General features: G+C 45.2%; 1 protein-coding gene and 1 pseudogene across 1 annotated transcript; one reads left to right on the plus strand and one right to left on the minus strand.

Annotated features, from left to right (window-relative positions):
- Positions 1 to 783: 783 nt before the first annotated feature.
- On the minus strand, positions 784 to 1524 carry LOC135561891 (immunoglobulin superfamily member 2-like; annotated as a pseudogene).
- A 5084-nt stretch (positions 1525 to 6608) lies between these two features.
- Positions 6609 to 12081, plus strand: LOC115128451 (kelch-like protein 6). Its single transcript, XM_029658309.2, is given in 9 exon segments — positions 6609 to 6857; positions 6860 to 7071; positions 7177 to 7342; positions 8250 to 8501; positions 8624 to 8821; positions 8935 to 9172; positions 10879 to 11081; positions 11235 to 11448; positions 11574 to 12081. Coding segments are annotated over 9 exon segments (1836 nt in total). The 5' UTR covers positions 6609 to 6803; the 3' UTR covers positions 11873 to 12081.
- Positions 12082 to 18293: the final 6212 nt, after the last annotated feature.

Raw genomic sequence — 18293 nt, forward strand, 5'->3', positions numbered from 1 at the left:
GCATGGCTTCAGTGTGTTTTCCTCCACCCACAGAGAGTTGGCTTGTTTCTTGTTTCCAGCTGTACCCCGCCTCTTCAGCTTGATTGACAGCATCATGATGACAATTGCCAGGATACAGACAAGAGGGATGAAGATGAGTATAACTAATCCAGTGGGGAATCAGACAGCAACTCAGACTCACGTTCTGGAGAGGGAGAGAACAGAGGAAGGTAAGATAAAAACCAACATATTGTGATTCAGTTGTATTTGTATAGTCCGACATCATGGACTCATAAATTATGACATCATACCTATTGGTCGTCATACAGTGAGGTTGGCACTGCCTGATTGGTTGGAGGTGCTACATTCCCAGTTGCCGTCATGACTGTACTTGTACTGATGCACATGGCACTGGTAAACTCCACAGCAGAAAGGTACCATGAGTGTTCCTGGAGAAAATCAGCCTCCCCTTCTGGGCCTGGAGCCCTTGGTTGTCATCTGGGTATTTCAGGGTGCCATCATGGCCTAGAATCACCAGGGGTACCCTGTGAGAGGAGGAGGAGCCACGCCTCATGTAGAACCAGGTGAGTGCGTAGAGAGAGGCAGGGTCACCTGAGGTCAAAGTGCAGGTCAGCTCCACCCGCTTCCCCTCTCTGACCTCCATGTCCAGATCTGTCTTGTTAACACTGAGGTCACTCACTGGGAGAGAGAGACATAGAGACAGAAAGAGAGAGACTCAAGACAGAGAAACTGCAAATTAGCACAACAAGATACTCTATAGATCTGATATACATTGCATGTTCTTCTACCGAAGCAGTATTTTGTTGCCTTGTCATCAGGATAATTCACCCGTCTCTTGTAGGCGGAGTTCCATAGCTGCAGAAGAGGACATGAGCTTGTACCATACGCCGTGAGGATCCTGTAGCCACTCCTCCACCACACAGTAGTACCTCCCCCTGTCCCAGCTACGGGCTTGTCGGATGGTTAGTTCGAAGCTTCACCTCTCACGTCTTCTCATACTGATTTGCTGTTCTGTGCCTAATTCCTCCCCTAGTGTTATCACTGCATCGCGGTCTGAGCTGAGGACGGTCTGGTTCCCCACCCCCTTCTTCTGGGCCAACCAGGTGACAGCGAAGCGGGATGAGTTAGAAGTTGCCTTGACAACGGAGCATTCCATCTGTATGACTGCGTTGATGCTCTGATCCAGAGGGGAGGGGCTAGCCTCCCTGCGGCTTGCTCTGATGATGTGGAGGATGTGATGCACCTCCCCCTTGCTGGTGGTCACCCTCAACTGGTAGTTACTCTGGTTGCCGCGCCACATGATGTCACCGGTGTGCAACAGTGTCAGGATGTTGTCCGGGGCCGACCCCCCCTCGCGCTGCAGGCTCCACGCCACAGTGACCGGGAGGGAGGGCCCTCGAAACCGACACCCACCAGCTCCACCTCAAACCCCCCTGTCACCTCAATACCACGACTCTTCAGGTCCACCCTTATCAGAGACTCTGCAGGCCGAGGACAATGCTGACATATCACTGATGACAACTGTCAGGTTTTTAGGGCCAACTCTACTAGTGGCTGTAAGGGCAAGGAGATTCAATCGAATCCACCTGACATGTGAGACAACAGTGGTCAGCCATAAAGTTATTGATTTCTACATAGATAATGTGGGAGCTGAAAGCTTACCTCATGCTACATGTCTCAGTTAATATACCAACACTGTCTCCAATAACTTGAAGAATTAATCTGTGCCGAGTTAAATTAAATATTAATGGAAATCAATGAGGCAGACAAATGTTTAGTTTTCACTTTTCTGTTATGTTTGACCACCAGGGTGACACACACTCACTCTCCCATCCTGTACACAGCCCATCTGTAAACAGCACACCCAACTACCTCATCCCCATATTGTTATTTTTTTGTTGTTGCTCTTTTGCACCCCAGTATCTCTACTTGCACATCATCATCTTTACATCTATCACTCCAGTGTTAATGCTAAATTGTAATTATTTCGCCTCTATGGCCTATTTATTGCCTTACCTCCCTAATCTTACTATATTTGCACACACTGTACATAGATTTTTCTATTGTGTTATTGACTGTACGCTTGTTTATTCCATGTGTAACTCTGTGTTGTTGTTTGTGTCACACTGCTTTGCTCTATCTTGGCCAGGTCACAGTTGTAACTGAGAACTTGTTCTCAACTGGTCTACCTGTTTTTTATTTTTTATTTTTTATTTCACGTTTATTTAACCAGGTAGGCTAGTTGAGTACAAGTTCTCATTTTTAACTGCGACCTGGCCAAGATAAAGCAAAGCAGTGCGACAAAAACAACAACACAGAGTTACACATGGAATAAACAAACGTACAGTCAATATAAATAAAGGTGACATAAAATAAAATAAATAAAAATCCTGCAGCCATCGCCTGCACTGCGGGAGGCTCTATTGTCAACCAATTATTACAGTGTTTTTGCTGGACCCACACAAACGTTACCAAAGACGTGGCTGGAACTGGAACTAACTTTGCAGCAATTTCATGTATACAGTGGGTATATACAAATGAATGAATATTTGATACCTGTACAGTACAGTTTGTCAGTGTGTGATACGGAGGCTCTAAACTGGTTATTTCGACATTGTAGAGAAAAACCTTCATAAACAAAGACAGCTACGTGTGTTCACACCGCCATATTGATCTGAGCCTTGCTGTTTAAAAACCACTACAGTGGATGCATCTCCCCTGTCGACGTCTGTCTGTATTCATCTTCAATAGCTTTACAACTCAAACACACCCTCTAACTCTGACTCAGGGCCTGATGACTCATCTGTAGTTCTGATTTGGATTTGCGTCTTACAAGATTACTCACTTGTAGCTTTGATTCTGATTGGCTTCTTACTAGATTACTCACTTGTAGCTTTGATTCTGCTCAGTGTCAGGTCACTCACCTATAGCTCTGATGGTGATAGGCTCGGTGGTTGACTCCTGGCTGGGTCCCTGTGTGAAGACCCCGTTCCTATCCCTCTCCTGTGACCAGGCCCTGCAGTGGTACACTCCCTAGCCCTGGGTTCTGACGTGCCGCAGGGTAAGCAGGTGTGTCTTCTCCCCCGTCCGCACAGCTCTCAGCTCGCCCCCGCTCTCTCTCCCACCGTACTCCGGCCCCACAGACAGGACGCCAGTTGGCCCAATCTGGGCCAGTTCCTGGTTGTCTTTGACCCAGGCCACAGAGAGAAAATGCCCTGCAAGGCCCTAGGCATCCACAATACACTGCACGGCCAGCTCCTCCCCCTCCTGGAGCTGTGCTTTGAGCACGGTCACAAGTACTACCATAGAGCCAGAACCCTGGTCGGGAGCCACCTCTGACAGAGAGAGACAGAATTTCACTCACAACTACTTCTCAGACAGAAAGGAAACTCATCACTCATAATCACCTCTGAGACACAGGAAACCCTAAAACAGAATTTAATTACAGGAAATCGGACAAAAGCAGGACTGAGCATTCGTGGATAAGTCCTCTTAACCCATAATTCCTCTTAGCCAAGCACAAACACAAAAACATTGCATGGATGTGTAAACATAATCGGGTCCAAGGCTAAAGCTGGGAAGCAAAAAACACACTTGAGGTGTTTCTCACCTATGGCTTTGACCTCCCAACGTGGTTGCCTGTGCATCTTTATGGGAGATTGGGTACCAGCTCAGGTCTGGGTCTTGGATCCACTCCTGGGCATGGCAGTAGATCCTCCCTACGTCGGACAGCTCAATCCTGGCCATCTTCAGCCTGTATTTGGCCTCCTCCAGCTTGTCCAGACCAATGAACCCTGCCTGGTACCGTCCCTCAAACCCCTGACCCAGACTCACCGTCAAATCACAGTCCAGAGGGGGCGAGGCCTCCCCGTCTCCATGGAGATACCAGGTGACGGACAGGTGGGTGTGCTGGAAGGTTTTGCTGGAAGCGAGGCATTGCAGGGTTAGGGCACCCCCCTCTGATAGGCTGAAGGAAGCGGGGCCAGTGTAGGAGGTGGTCAAGGTGTCCTTGATCACTATGGAAACAGGACTTGAGGGATGGACATCAACACTACAGTAGGCAGGGGTTAATGTGATTGTCAGATTAAGTTCAAGTAACCAGAGTTAGTTAAGTAATGGTTTGTGAATTATACAGATATGGCAGACAAAGAAGGTATTGTCATTTAGGCAGTAAAAAATAACATTACCCTTCAATGTGGCATTAGCATTGTACGTCCCGTTATATTCTAACTCTGAGTTTGAGGTGTGGCACTCATACTCGCCCTCGTCCCCCTCCTCCAGACTCTTCCCATGGAAGAGGACCGAGGTCACTAACCGGCGCTCCAGAGTGATGCCACCTCCCCTGACGCGGACGCCGTACACTGCCATGGCATAGTTGTTGTCGTCTGTGCTGATGATCTGGATTTCACGGGTGGGTCTGTTTGGCTTGTAGATGGAGATTCTGAAGTCCTGCCGGGTTGCCAGGTTAGAGAAACCACTCACGTTGCAGGACATGAAGAAAGGGTAGCCAATCACACGATACAGAGGGCCAGACTGCACCTCCACAAGCACCGTAGCCCTGCCTAGATGGAGAACATAAGAAAAAAGAGGAAGATGATATTCTCAGACAAGTATTTCTGGCTTCAAATGTTCTTCATGGTTTCAGTCTGCACTGTCCTGCTCTTGTCAATAAACTAAAAAAACTGCATTCATATCGCCAAAGTTATGTCTCAACTGTAGTAGTTTGAGAACAGACACAGCTCCAGCTCAAAGACTAAAACCTGCTGTAGAGGAGGTTTGAATGTGCTGCAAATCAACATGTGTAATAACTGCTGCAACATTGCCATCTGACAGAAATCATCTTCCAGGGTTTGTGTTCAATTAATTGTTTTCATAGCGCCTGTTTGATGAAAGCAGAAACATCATGTGACTCATTCCCAGTAGACGTTGGCTGTTATGCCAAGGTTATTTCATAACATTTCATCAGCAGACCAACCATGTAGAAAACAGGTTTTAGAAACACTGATTTAGAACTGTGGCCATTTCAACAGTCCACCCCATCATCTGATAAAAGGACACTAAAATGCAACTCAACACTTTTCACTTTGATAATAGTAAAAGAGAACTGACAATCTGCACAAACTTTTGTTTCTTTAATATGCAGATACATTTTTCACAAATTGATACAGGGGACTGTATAAAATGTTACATATTACATTTATATGTACTTTAATGTGCATAATGTTCTTCTTTATTTTGCAAACTAAAAGGTAACCCTGGGTAGGAGTGGAGGGGTGTGTGTAGACCTGATGGTACTCTTACCCCATTGGATGAGTCCACTCAAGAAGAACAGGAGACTGGTCCTCCACTGGTACTGCTTGACGCAACCCATCCTGCCCCAAATTGACCAACACGCCAGGCCAAACTACACACCAAGCACACAGCTGTATCAACTACACACCAGTAGAAGTTATCTGAAGTCAGACACCTCCGCCTTACCTAATCTGTCTGTCAGTCTGTCTGTGTGTCTGTCATATGTGGGTTCTTATAATATTGCTTTTTCTTCTTCCTAAAGACAGACTGACAAGAAGCAAAATATGTGGTTAGAGGGACAACTGAAATGAGCAGAACACGCAGGCACTATGGGGACAGATACAATGGAAACACATGCATATTAAACGGGCATACTACTGTAAGTGTGTGTGTGTGTGTGTGTGCATGTGTGCGTGTGCGTGTGTGTGTGTGTGTGTGTGTGTGTGTGTGTGTGTGTGTGTGTGTGTGTGTGTGTGTGTGTGTGTGTGTGTGTGTGTGTGTGCGCACACCTGTGTTCTATATGCCGTTTGCCTCTGAGTCTTATCACAAAGGCTCAGAATAACATTACAGAGAGAAGATGCCTATATCAATGCATTACAGCCCCATTGTAAACCAATCTCAGTATTATTATTGCACCTGTGTCTCAGCATGAAATGATCCAAAACTGTTATCACATCAACATTGATCTTACACTGCCATCTAGTGGAAAACGGGAAAACACATTGTGAGAAAAGGGCATGATGATACGACATACTACGACATGCTACTATAGTTTAGTGAGCTTGGGCTGCATGGCTAAGTAGTGCAACTGTGTGGACTTTAACTATTACTGCAGCTGCTACTATTCAGACTGCCTCAATGCTGAATGAGACAATAACTTACTTGTTCACAAGGGTCATGAAATGGAAGATAGGCCCTGCACAGATTATTACATCTATAATGAAACAGTAAAACCACAGGGGGGATATGGCAAATATACCACGGCCAAGGGTACAACACAAAGCAGAGTACGTGCATGTGTGTGTGTGCGTGCGTGCATGCGTGTGTGTGCGTGCATGTGTGTGTGCGTGTATGTGTGTGTGCGCGTGTGTGTGCGTGCATGTGTGTGTGTACATGTATGTGTGTGTGCGTTTGTGTGTGCTAGGTAGAGTAAGAGAGTGTAGAGTTGTCCAACTGCCAGTTCTAGGAATTGGCAGTTGAGGAAGGGATCTAGAACAGAGAACAGGAACGATGTTTCATCATGTACCACATAACATCCACCAATCACAAAGCACCAGCACCAGGAACGGGAAGTATTACAGAGGACCTGACAGGAAGAGATGATAAACACACTCACACACACTGTTAAGTTCTGTGCTGTGGTGAATGTGCGTTCAAGGGCTGGTGTGTATTGTCTCCATTCTCTGGGAAAAGTATGCAAAGTTGTGTGTTGAGTGTGTCCCGCAGTATGTGCGTGTCTGCGGAGATAGGAGTTTGTGTTGTGTGTTGTTAATGGGGCTCTCATTGTGAGGATGAGTGACTCGTTGGAGAGGACCACCGACACCCCTCTGCCTGGGCCCTCAGAGAAAACCCCAGAGAGGGCTCTGACCCTGGGGAAGAGGGTGAAGGGGGTGATGGAAGTGGGATGCGTTGGGAAGATGGAGGCCTGTCTGTGGAGCTTCAGAGGGGGATGGAGACGCTTCGTGTGAGTGGAGAGCTGACCGACGTGACTCTGCGAGTTCAGGAACAGGACTTCCCCTGCCACAGAGCTGTGCTCGCCGCCGCCAGCCACTACTATAGGTACATACACACACACTCTCTTCCATAGCTGTAGAATGACCTCAGATGTTTATTTCACAACTTTGTCAAGCTATAATGCTTAGAGAACATTATGTGTGTGTCCAGAGCGATGTTCTGCAGTGGTCTGAGAGAGAGTCATGAGAAGCAGGTGGAGATTAAAGGGGTGGACAGTGAGACCATGAAGACTCTACTGGACTACACCTATACCAGCCGAGCCACCATCACACACACCAACGTCCAGAGAACACTGGAGGCCGCCAGCCTGTTCCAGGTGAGTCTACTAATGCTAGCGTAACGCTGTGTAAACTCTATATAAATACTGTATAAACACTATTAAAAACTGGGTGGTTCGAGCCCTGAATATTGATTGCATGACAGCTGTGGTATATCATACCACGGGTATGACGAAACATTTATTTTCACTGCACTAATTACGTAGGTAACCAGTTTATAATAGCAATAAGGCACCTCGGGGGTTTGTGGTATATGGGCAATGTTCCCCGGCTAAGGGCTGTATCCAGGTACTCCACATTGAGTCTAACTAAGAACAGCCCTTAGCTGTGGTATATTGGCCATATACCACAACCCATCTGGCCTTATTGCTTAACTGAAACACCAGAGAAATGCAGCAGAAACAAATCATATTTCAGCCTTTTTCCTTCATCTTTGTCATTTTATCTCTCCTTCTCGGTGCTATCCTCTGTTTCTGTCAACTCATAACACAACCTTAGGGACTTTTAAATAGGTGAGTGTTGAATATGTAAATCCCGGTCTTCCTCCTTTTGGAAATAGTGCATACAGTCACAAACTTCATCATATTTCCTACTTATTTGTCATCAGACAAAAGATGACTCTGAATCAGGTGACAGTTGAGACAGGGAAGTGAAAGTCATTCTTGTTGTTTACTCTCAGGATCTGTTTTCCACTCAGGCCTGAATTAGGCTCACAGCTGGATGACAGGGTGTGTGGGTGTATGTGTGTGTGTGTGTGTGCGTGTATGCATGACAGTATGCATGAGAGTGTCGATTGAAGTCAGATAAAAGTGAATTAGATTAAGTTCGATAAAAAATATTGTCTGTCATCTTGATTTCATCTCTTGCCTCTCTGTCTGTCTCCCCTCTCTGTCTGTCTCCCCTCTCGGTCTGTCTCCCCTCTCTGTCTCCATCTTCTCTCTCCAGTTTCCTCGTGTAGTGGAGGCCTGTGCAGGGTTCCTGGCTGACTCTCTCCAGCCAGAGAGCTGTGTAGGTGTACTGCGTCTGGCTGAGGCCCATTCATTGCCTGCACTGAGAGACAGGGTCCAGGACTACCTGGTTTCAGAGTTCTCCAGAGTGGTTCAGCATGAGGAGTACCTGGAGCTGCCAGCGGGGGCGTTGCAGAACGCTCTGAAGAGAGATGACCTGGGAGTGACACGGGAGGAGAGTGTGTTTGAGGTGTAGTATACATTTCATTACCTTAAAAAAGCCATCACTTTCTTGCCTTTCACAAGATTTTTCATTTACTTTATGAGGAATGCAAAAATCCATCCATCCATCCGATATTTACTCTACTATAGGCTCTGATGCGCTGGGTGCGAGCAAAGGAGGAGGAGAGATGCCTCCTACTAGCTGGTCTTCTGTCATACGTGCGTCTGCCACTGCTGGAGCCGGCTTACTTCCTGGAAACGGTGGAGGCCGACCAGCTGATTCGCCGCTGTGACGAGGCCTTCACCCTACTGCAGGAGGCCCGCACCTACCACCTGTCAGGCAACGAGGTGTGTGTGATCATACTGGTATCCTGTTTGTGTTTATAAACATTAGTTTTGGGTTGGTGTGTATGTGATTTTTTTATGCGTCTCTGTCCGTGTGTGTCTGAGTGTGTGTGTAGGTGGTCACGGAGCGTACCAAGCCTCGTTTACAGCACTACCTATCTGAGGTGTTCATGATCATCGGTGGCTGCACCAAAGAGGAGCGCTTCGTTGCCACTGTGACCTGCCTTGACCCTCTGCGCCGCAGCCGGCTGGAAGTCGCCAAGCTGCCAATCACAGAGATGGAGGAGGAGTCCCACAACCGGAAGTGGGTGGAGTTTGCTTGTGTCACCTTCCGGAATGAGGTGTTCATATCCGGTGAGTGATGCAGCTAGTTTTGTTAAATTCACATCTGAGCATTTGTCCCTGAGAGCATCTTTACTAAGATGGAGCGACGATATTGCTGGAGGCCATTGTGTGGGATGTTTGCACAATCAGCTGTGTTTCCTGTGTGAGAGTGCTGTATTTATTGGCTTTCTGTTCATGGGAGAGGTTAGTACCATAGAGAATGATAGAGGACTCTTCTTTGTATCTGTCCCTTTATGGCATCTCTGACCGCATAGGAAGCGCCATGGAGGCCATCTCCATTTTGAAGTCGTCAATTTTCTACTATTTCTATGAGTTGGAAAACGAACTGTAAGGGTGCATACTGCCACCAGGAGTGTGTTGTTTGAACAGGATTAAATCCAAGTTTGGTTATTTACTGACACCAGCAGTTATGGAATGTTCGCTCACAAATATAATTATTTGGCTGATCCCTCCTGATGACCTGAATGGAATTATGTGATTATTCCTTAGCCTATAGGTTAAGGAAGTCCCACCCAGTTGATTATTTCAAAATGGTGACGTCCTCAATGGTGCTGCCCATGTTTAAACTGTTTTTTCGGGATCTAGAGTCCTCTATCATTCTCTATGGTTAGCACTCAATGGCTTTGTTTCATTCCAAAAAGTTGACTACCCCAATCTTGCATCCTATCTTCCCTCACTTTCTCCTCCTTGTGGATCTGAGAAAAGGGGTAAATGTAAGCAATAGCTCCACTTAGTTTCTGATTCTTTACTTATTATATCCATCCAGTCCTAATCTATGAAGGAGACAGAGCAAGCACAATACGGGGTGCTAACTTTTTGGAATAAATCCAGAACAGCTGTGGTATTCCTCATTCACACACCATTGGGATTGTACACAGCCCCATATCCAGAGACAATGCATTAATCATTTTAGAATACCAAGGTGCCTTCTTTCCTAAGGCAAGTGCCGCTCTATTTTGTTCCCTCTACTAAGTGAAATGTCACAGACACCTAGGTTAAGTCCTAACATTAGGGCCGTGCACAAACCTTTCACGCGGCAGGTGCTTAAACTGAAAAAAAGGGCATATGTGTGGATATTTTAGTATATAGTGGTTAGCTAGAGTCTAGACTACCAGTGTTGCTGGTGCCGACTGAGGAAGGGATGGAGTTGGGTCGGAGCGAGGGTCATTGATGCAGCCGCTCCTCTCTGTCTTTCTGCCTCTCTCTGGGGCGTGTATCAACCAAACAGACTGAATATTGATGATGAAGTAAATCAAGTGTTATCAAGTGTTAATCAAATGTTATGCTGCTGTGGCAGTACTGTTGATATTTAAACTATAGCTAGCTACACACACTCTACCGGAGATCGAATCTCAAGCCATGCATGTTTGTATACCGGGCAGGCACAATCTTAGTACAGGGCAGACTGGGAAAAATGTGCAACATCTGTACTGGCCAGACCAACAGGCTCAACCAACGGACGAGGTAGGGGTGGGGGTTGGCAAACTTGACAGCGTCACGGCGACTTGCGGACAATGGGTTTAGAACAACAATGACAAAACAATGATCCCACTTCCCAAAAGGGGACTTGGCGAGTGAGATGGCAAAGGTTAATGTGCCTGCCTAACGTGACTTTTCCCTGCCAAATTCCCCTCCCTTACTTCAATAAACCATGGTTGTTCTTATAGGTCAACTGCTGTTTCTTTTTCACTCTCACTATCATCTTGTTGCTGCAGGTGGAAAAGAGACACAGCACGAGGCGTGGAAGTACAACGGTGCCCTGGACAGGTGGATCCCCATTGAGCCCCTGGTGACTGGGCGCTGGAGACACAAGATGGCAGTTCACGGGGGGAAGGTGTATGCCCTGGGGGGGTTCGATGGGACTCAGAGACTCACCAGCGTGGAAGCCTACGACACATTTCACAACCGCTGGACACCGGTCAGTCAGTCTGTCTGTATGTATTATATGGTGTGATCACTCCAGTCATTCTGCATTGGAGCGACTGTCTGATGAGACATGTTGTTACACAAGATATCTGACAAATAGAGTTTCATAAGACACACACATAAACTGCTCTGATACATGTTCCAGGCCCCGCCCCTCTTGTTGGGCGTCAGCTCATTCGCTGCAGCAAGCTTCAATAAGTGGATCTTTGCGATCGGGGGAGGGCCCAACGGGAAGCTGGCCACTGATAGGCTGCAGTGCTGGGAGCCAGGGACTGAGAGCTGGGGCCTGCGGTCGCCCATGCCCATCGAGGCTAAATGTACTAATGCTGTCACCTTCAGGGAACGCATCTATGTAGTTGGTCAGTGGATTAAACCTGTTCTACTCTCAGTTCACCTGTGCAATCATATTGAGTGTGTTTGTGTGTGTGTCCATTTGTGTGTCAGTGTGTGTGTATCTGTTGTAACAATCCTCCCCTCTCCCCAGGCGGTGCCATGCATGCTCTGTACTGCTACTCCCCCCAGTCAGACAGCTGGTCTATGGTGACCCGGCTGGGCGAGAGGGCGAGCTGCGCCATCGCAGCCTGTAACAACAAACTATTCATCACTGGTGGCCGTGACGACAAGAACCAGGTCATCTCCACGGTGATGTGCTGGGACCCAGTCACAACCACAATGACAGAGGAATGTGTGTTACCGCTTGGTGTCTCTCACCACGGAAGCGTCACACTCCACAAGTCCTACACGCACATACACAGGATAGCACCTGCAACCGTGTCGGTGTGACAGAGAGCTGGGACTATGTGTGTGAGAATGAATGTGTGGAGAAAAACATAGGTGGATGAGGAGCATGGACTGTGTGTGGGTGTCGGCTTTTTTACTTATTGTAAGTTGTCTGTGAAATAACAAAATGTAATGCTGAGTTTAGTCTCATAACATTTTTAAAAGTGTAATATCACATACAAACCGGTACCACTAAATACATCTAAAAATGACATTTGCATGAGTTGACTTTCTATCTGTATTGTGGGAGTGTTCTGTCAGAACACAGAGGCATCTATTCATGTGCTGAATTCACACCCAACCCACGGTTTTCACACCCACATTACCCAGTTATGACCTCTCTGTCTTTCACAGCAGATGTACAGTTTGTGGTTATTATGGTTTCATAACTACCTTGAATCTACGCACTCTTTCTCTTCTCTCACTAACACTTCTCTTTTCCTACTAGCACTGACTTTACTGATATTACTTAATTGAGGAGAAATGTGACAGTGATATGTGGTTTTCTCACCTAGCGATCTTAAAATGAATGTAGGGATCACAAAATGTATTTACCTCATGTAACATTAGACTTGAATTTCAATGCCCATTTTCGTGCCCGGGTTACCTGGGAGAAAATGAATTATTCTCGGGATGGAACATTTGTCAAATCCAAGGAAAATATTCAACCCTAATATGAACCATGAGGGGCAGGCATAAGTGACACTGGACTAGCACAGACACCACAGTCTTTAAGGTGTCTATAGCAAGGTTTCCATCCAATTGGCAACAGATTTCTATGCAAATATTCTCAAATTTGCATATAAACAAAATATGAGCATGTCAGGGTTTCCTTTAAGAACATTTGGCGCCGAACAATGTGACAACGAAGATTTTAATTTACCAGACATTTGAGAAATGTACTGGACATCCCTATTCAGATCCGACTTGGCGCAGGCAGCACCATCTATAAATTGGCCAAATGAGCCACATTTAGAACCTAAATGTCCTTAAAAACAGCCTATAAGAAATGACAAAAACACTGTGTCTTGTGTTTAGATGTGTAGCATATGCAAAGCTTTACAGACTATTTTAGTTATTGTTTTTTATAATACTCTCCTAAAAAAACGATTGTCTACCTCAGGTTCCGCTGTTGAGATTTGAGCACTAAATGCTTCAGGGCATTACATGAATATACTGCAGACCTATAGACTTAGGTGTCCACTGTATGATATTAATATAAAAGATATAGCCTATATAAAGGAATAGAAGTTTAGGCCTATCCCCAGAGTGATAGAGAGATAGGAAGAGAAGTTTAGGCCTATCCCCAGAGTGATAGAGAGATAGGAAGAGAAGTTTAGGCCTATCCCCAGAGTGATAGAGAGATAGGAAGAGAAGTTTAGGCCTATCCCCAGAGTGATAGAGAGATAGGAAGAGAAGTTTAGGACTATCCCCAGAGTGATAGAGAGATAGGAAGAGAAGTTTAGGCCTATCCCCAGAGTGATAGAGAGATAGGAAGAGAAGTTTAGGCCTATCCCCAGAGTGATAGAGAGATAGTGGAAGAGAAAGTTTAGGACTATCCCCAGAGTGATAGAGAGATAGGAAGAGAAGTTTAGGCCTATCCCCAGAGTGATAGAGAGATAGGAAGAGAAGTTTAGGCCTATCCCAGAGTGATAGAGAGATAGGAAGAGAAGTTTAGGACTATCCCCAGAGTGATAGAGAGATAGGAAGAGAAGTTTAGGCCTATCCCCAGAGTGATAGGAAGAGAGAGATAGGAAGAGAAGTTTAGGCCTATCCCCAGAGTGATGATAGAGAGATAGGAAGAGAAGTTTAGGCCTATCCCCAGAGTGATAGAGAGATAGGAAGAGAAGTTTAGGCCTATCCCCAGAGTGATAGAGAGATAGGAAGAGAAGTTTAGGACTATCCCCAGAGTGATAGAGAGATAGGAAGAGAAGTTTAGGCCTATCCCCAGAGTGATAGAGAGATAGGAAGAGAAGTTTAGGACTATCCCCAGAGTGATAGAGAGATAGGAAGAGAAGTTTAGGCCTATCCCCAGAGAGATAGAGAGATAGGAAGAGAAGTTTAGGACTATCCCCAGAGTGATAGAGAGATAGGAAGATAAGTTTAGGCCTATCCCCAGAGTGATAGAGAGATAGGAAGAGAAGTTTAGGCCTATCCCCAGAGAGATAGAGAGATAGGAAGAGAAGTTTAGGACTATCCCCAGAGTGATAGAGAGATAGGAAGAGAAGTTTAGGCCTATCCCCAGAGTGATAGAGAGATAGGAAGAGAAGTTTAGGCCTATCCCCAGAGTGATAGAGAGATAGGAAGAGAAGTTTAGGCCTATCCCCAGAGAGATCCCCAGAGATAGAGAGATAGGAAGAGAAGTTTAGGACTATCCCCAGAGTGATAGAGAGATAGGAAGAGAAGTTTAGGCCTATCCCCAGAGTGATAGAGAGATAGGAAGAGAAGTTTAGGCCTATCCCCAGAGTGATAGAGAGATAGGAAGAGAAGTTTAGGCCTATCCCCAGAGAGATAGAGAGATAGGAAGAGAAGTTTAGGACTATCCCCAGAGTGATAGAGAGATAGGAAGAGAAGTTTAGGCCTATCCCCAGAGTGATAGAGAGATAGGAAGAGAGAGATATCCCCAGAGTTAGTGGAAGATAAGTTTAGGCCTATCCCCAGAGTGAAGTTTAGGAGAGATAGAGAAGAGAAGTTTAGGCCTATCCCCAGAGAGATAGAGAGATAGGAAGAGAAGTTTAGGCCTATCCCCAGAGTGATAGAGAGATAGGAAGAGACAGTTTAGGCCTATCCCCAGAGCAATAGAGAGATAGGAAGAGAAGTTTAGGCCTATCCCCAAAGCGCTAGAGAGATAGGAAGAGACGTTTAGGCCTATCCCCAGAGCAATAGAGAGATAGAGATATGGTATTGGCATGTGGCTCTAGCCAACGGCTTGAAGATGCTTTGCAGGCATAGCCTACTACATGAGATTATTATGGACAAAAGTGCAAGATACTTTTTTTTGGTCAAACGGTGGCCAAGCATCGATCGTCATGTCACCAGAATAAGACCCTCCACATTTATTGAAAGGAGCATCAACCTCCTCACTGTGCACTTTCACCACCCTGTGAAGTTCATCATAACTTATTTCATCTGTAGCCTAATAAACTGCATGCTAATGTGGTGACATTTTTCATCTGACATATTGGGTACTTTCCTCACATAAAAAGGTTGGATTGAAAACGGGCTAATGTCAAGACTTTTTGGGGATGCTGGAATAATATTTCAGATGAACTTGTGCAAGCCTACAGGATATTTTTTAAATAGCCTCTTCAGAATAAAACATTGTGACTGGTTGTGTTTGTGCCACATATAAAAGGTAATACATTTAAAAAGTTAAATGATAAATATTTAGGTTATATTGAAGTGTTAGATTGTAGGTGCGCGAGGAATAGCCACTCGGATTGGAGAGGAGGGTGAGCATGTGTTAAGATTTCCTGAATAACTGGGCCTGCCGTGAGCACACTGCATGTGGACACATTAGGATGACTTGGGAGAATGATGATCTGAAACAGACCGCACATTCAGTATCAGAAGAAAAAATACAGCCAGACTTGTCTGCTATTATACTGTAAACTGTTGAGAGTAGACCCAACTGATCCAAATCGAATGAAACATTCAAATCACAGGGCTTTTGAGCCATTATTCAAATGGCATTTTCACTGCAGCCTAGACTAGAATGTTGTACTCACTTGAAAAAGATAATACAATTATTCATTGCATTGTGGTGTTGCAGGCTACTATAGTCTAGGTAGGGTAATTGTCCCTAACCAAGATCAATAAAGGAGATTTTCAAGCTGTGTGTTTCATATCTTCACTGTTCTTTCATGCACAATGATGCTCCTGGCATCCGCTGCCTATCAGCTTTACCTATTTGTGCTTGTCGATTCTTATTGAAAATTGATGCACCTTTGAATGCTTTTATGTGTGTTATGATCGCTAGTTATCCTATTGCAGATCTGGAGAAACGATCCACCTATCACTATTGTCACTATGAAGGGTTGATAGAGTGCAGGATAGACGTTAGACTGGTAGACTATGGTGACCCGACGTATAGTAAAAGTGATAAAAAACGTCATGCGTAAGGGAAGTACCAAAACACCTTGATATAGGGGAGATGCACGCAAGCAGATGAGAACATTTTAATAGGATGGAAGAAGTTATATTGTAAAAATGCAAAAGAACAAATGTTAACCAGGGAAAAAGGCACTACTCTCCCTTGTGCTCAATAAAAAGACACACAACCCTCCCCAAAGCAAAAAAATAAGTTTGACAACCCTCCCCTATTTTGGATCCCCTCTCCCCCAGTAATTTGCCATCTGTCCCTTGACGCATTCATCTTAAAGGCTCGGTGTAGTCAAAAACCCTATTTGTCTATGTTTTATATATATTTCTACGCTATGAGGTTGGAATAATACTGTGAAATTGTGAAAATTATGATAATGTCCTTTTAGTGTAAGAGCTGTTTGAAAAGATCGCCTCAAATTTCAGCCTGTTTTAGTGGGATGGAGTTTTGGCCTGCCTGGTGACATCACCAGGCATTACCGTTTCTTAATAGATCAATAAGAAAGAGAGTTCCAAGCCTCTCTGCCAATAACAGCTAGATAGTTTTACTCTCCCCACTCCCAAACAGTCCGAGCAAAATTCTTGCTTGAGAAATTGCTTTTTGCTAAGAATATGTAATTGTTTTACCATTTTCATTTAAAACAATCACAGTAAGTCAGAGGTAGCACCAATGGTCTGGCGCCTGTAGTTTTTCCTGATCTGGTAACCTAACCAGGGAAAAACTTCTGACCTTGTACGGTATGACGTGATTCATCTGTTTAATATGGGCTACGAAGGGGATTAGGTCAGATGGTTTTAAAAAACTCCTGGAAAAACTCCTGGCCTTGGATAGGATGAAAACCCAGTCAAACTGTAGCAACCTTGTACTTGTTCATATACAGTGCATTCGGAATGTATTCAGACCCCTTGAATTTGAATTTGTTACGTTACCGCCTTATTCTAAAATTGATTAAATCATGTTTTCCCCTCATCAATCTACACACAATACCCCATAATGACAAAGCAAAAACGGGCTTTTATCATTTTTAGCAAATGTATGAATTTAAAAAACTGAAATATCATATTTATATAATTATTCAGACTCTTTACTCAGTACTTTGTTGAAGCACCTTCGGCAGCGATTACAGCATCAAATCTTCTTGTGTATGATGCTAAAAGCTTGGCACAGCTGTATTTGGGGAGTTTCTCCCATTCTACTCTGCAGATCCTCTCAAGCTCTGCCAGGTTGGATGGGGAGCGTCGCTGCACAGCTATTTTCAGGTCTCTTCAGAAATGTCCGATCGGGTTCAAGTCCGGGCTCTGGCTGGGCCACTCAAGGACATTCAGAGACTTGTCCCAAAGCCACTCCTGTTGTCTTGGCTGTGTGCTTAGGGTCATTGTCCTGTTGGAAGGTGAACATTTGCCCCAGTCAGAGGTCCTGCACTCTCTGGAGCAGGTTTTCATCAAGGACATCTCTGTACTTTTCTCTGTTCATCTTTCCTTCGATCCTGACTACTCTCCCAGTCCCTGCTGCTGAAAAACATCCCCACAGCATGATGCTGCAATCACCATGCTTCATCCTAGGGATGGTGCAAGGTTTCTTGCAGACGTGACGCTTGGCATTGAGGCCAAAGAGTTCAATCTTGGTTTCATCAGACCAGAGAATCTTGTTTCTCATGGTCTGAGAGTCCTTTAGGTACCTTTTGGCAAACTCCAAGTGGGCTGTCATGTGCCTTTTACTGAGGAGTGGCTTCCATCTGGCCACCCAAACATAAAGGCATGATTGGCGGAGTGCTGCAGAGATGGTTATTCTTCTGGAAGGTTCTCCCAACTCAACAGAGGAACTCTGGAGCTCTGTCAGAGTGACCAGCAGGTTCTTGGTCAACTCTCTGACCAAGGCCCTTCTCCCCCGATTGCCCAGTTTGGCAGGCCGGGCAGCTCTAGGAAGAGTCTTGGTGGTTCCAAACTTCTTCCATTAAAGAATGATGGAGGCCACTGGGTTCTTGTGGACCTTCAACGCCGCAGACATTTTTTGGTTCCCCAGATCTGTGCCTCGACATAATCCTGTCTCTGAGCTCTACACACAATCCCTTTGATCTCATGGCTTGTTTTTTGCTCTGACATACACTGTCAACTGTGGGACATTATGTAGACAGGTGTGTGCCTTTACAAATCATGCCCAATCAATTGAATTTACCACAGGTGGACTCCAATCAACTTTTAGAAACATCTCAAGTATGATCAATGGAAACAGGATGCACCTGAGCTCATTTTCGATTCTCATAGCAAAGGGTCGGAAGACTTATTAAGTATATAAGGTATAACTGTTTTTAAATGTTTTATT

The sequence above is a fragment of the Oncorhynchus nerka genome, linkage group LG1 (genome assembly GCF_034236695.1).
Source record: "Oncorhynchus nerka isolate Pitt River linkage group LG1, Oner_Uvic_2.0, whole genome shotgun sequence".
NCBI lineage: Eukaryota > Metazoa > Chordata > Actinopteri > Salmoniformes > Salmonidae > Oncorhynchus > Oncorhynchus nerka.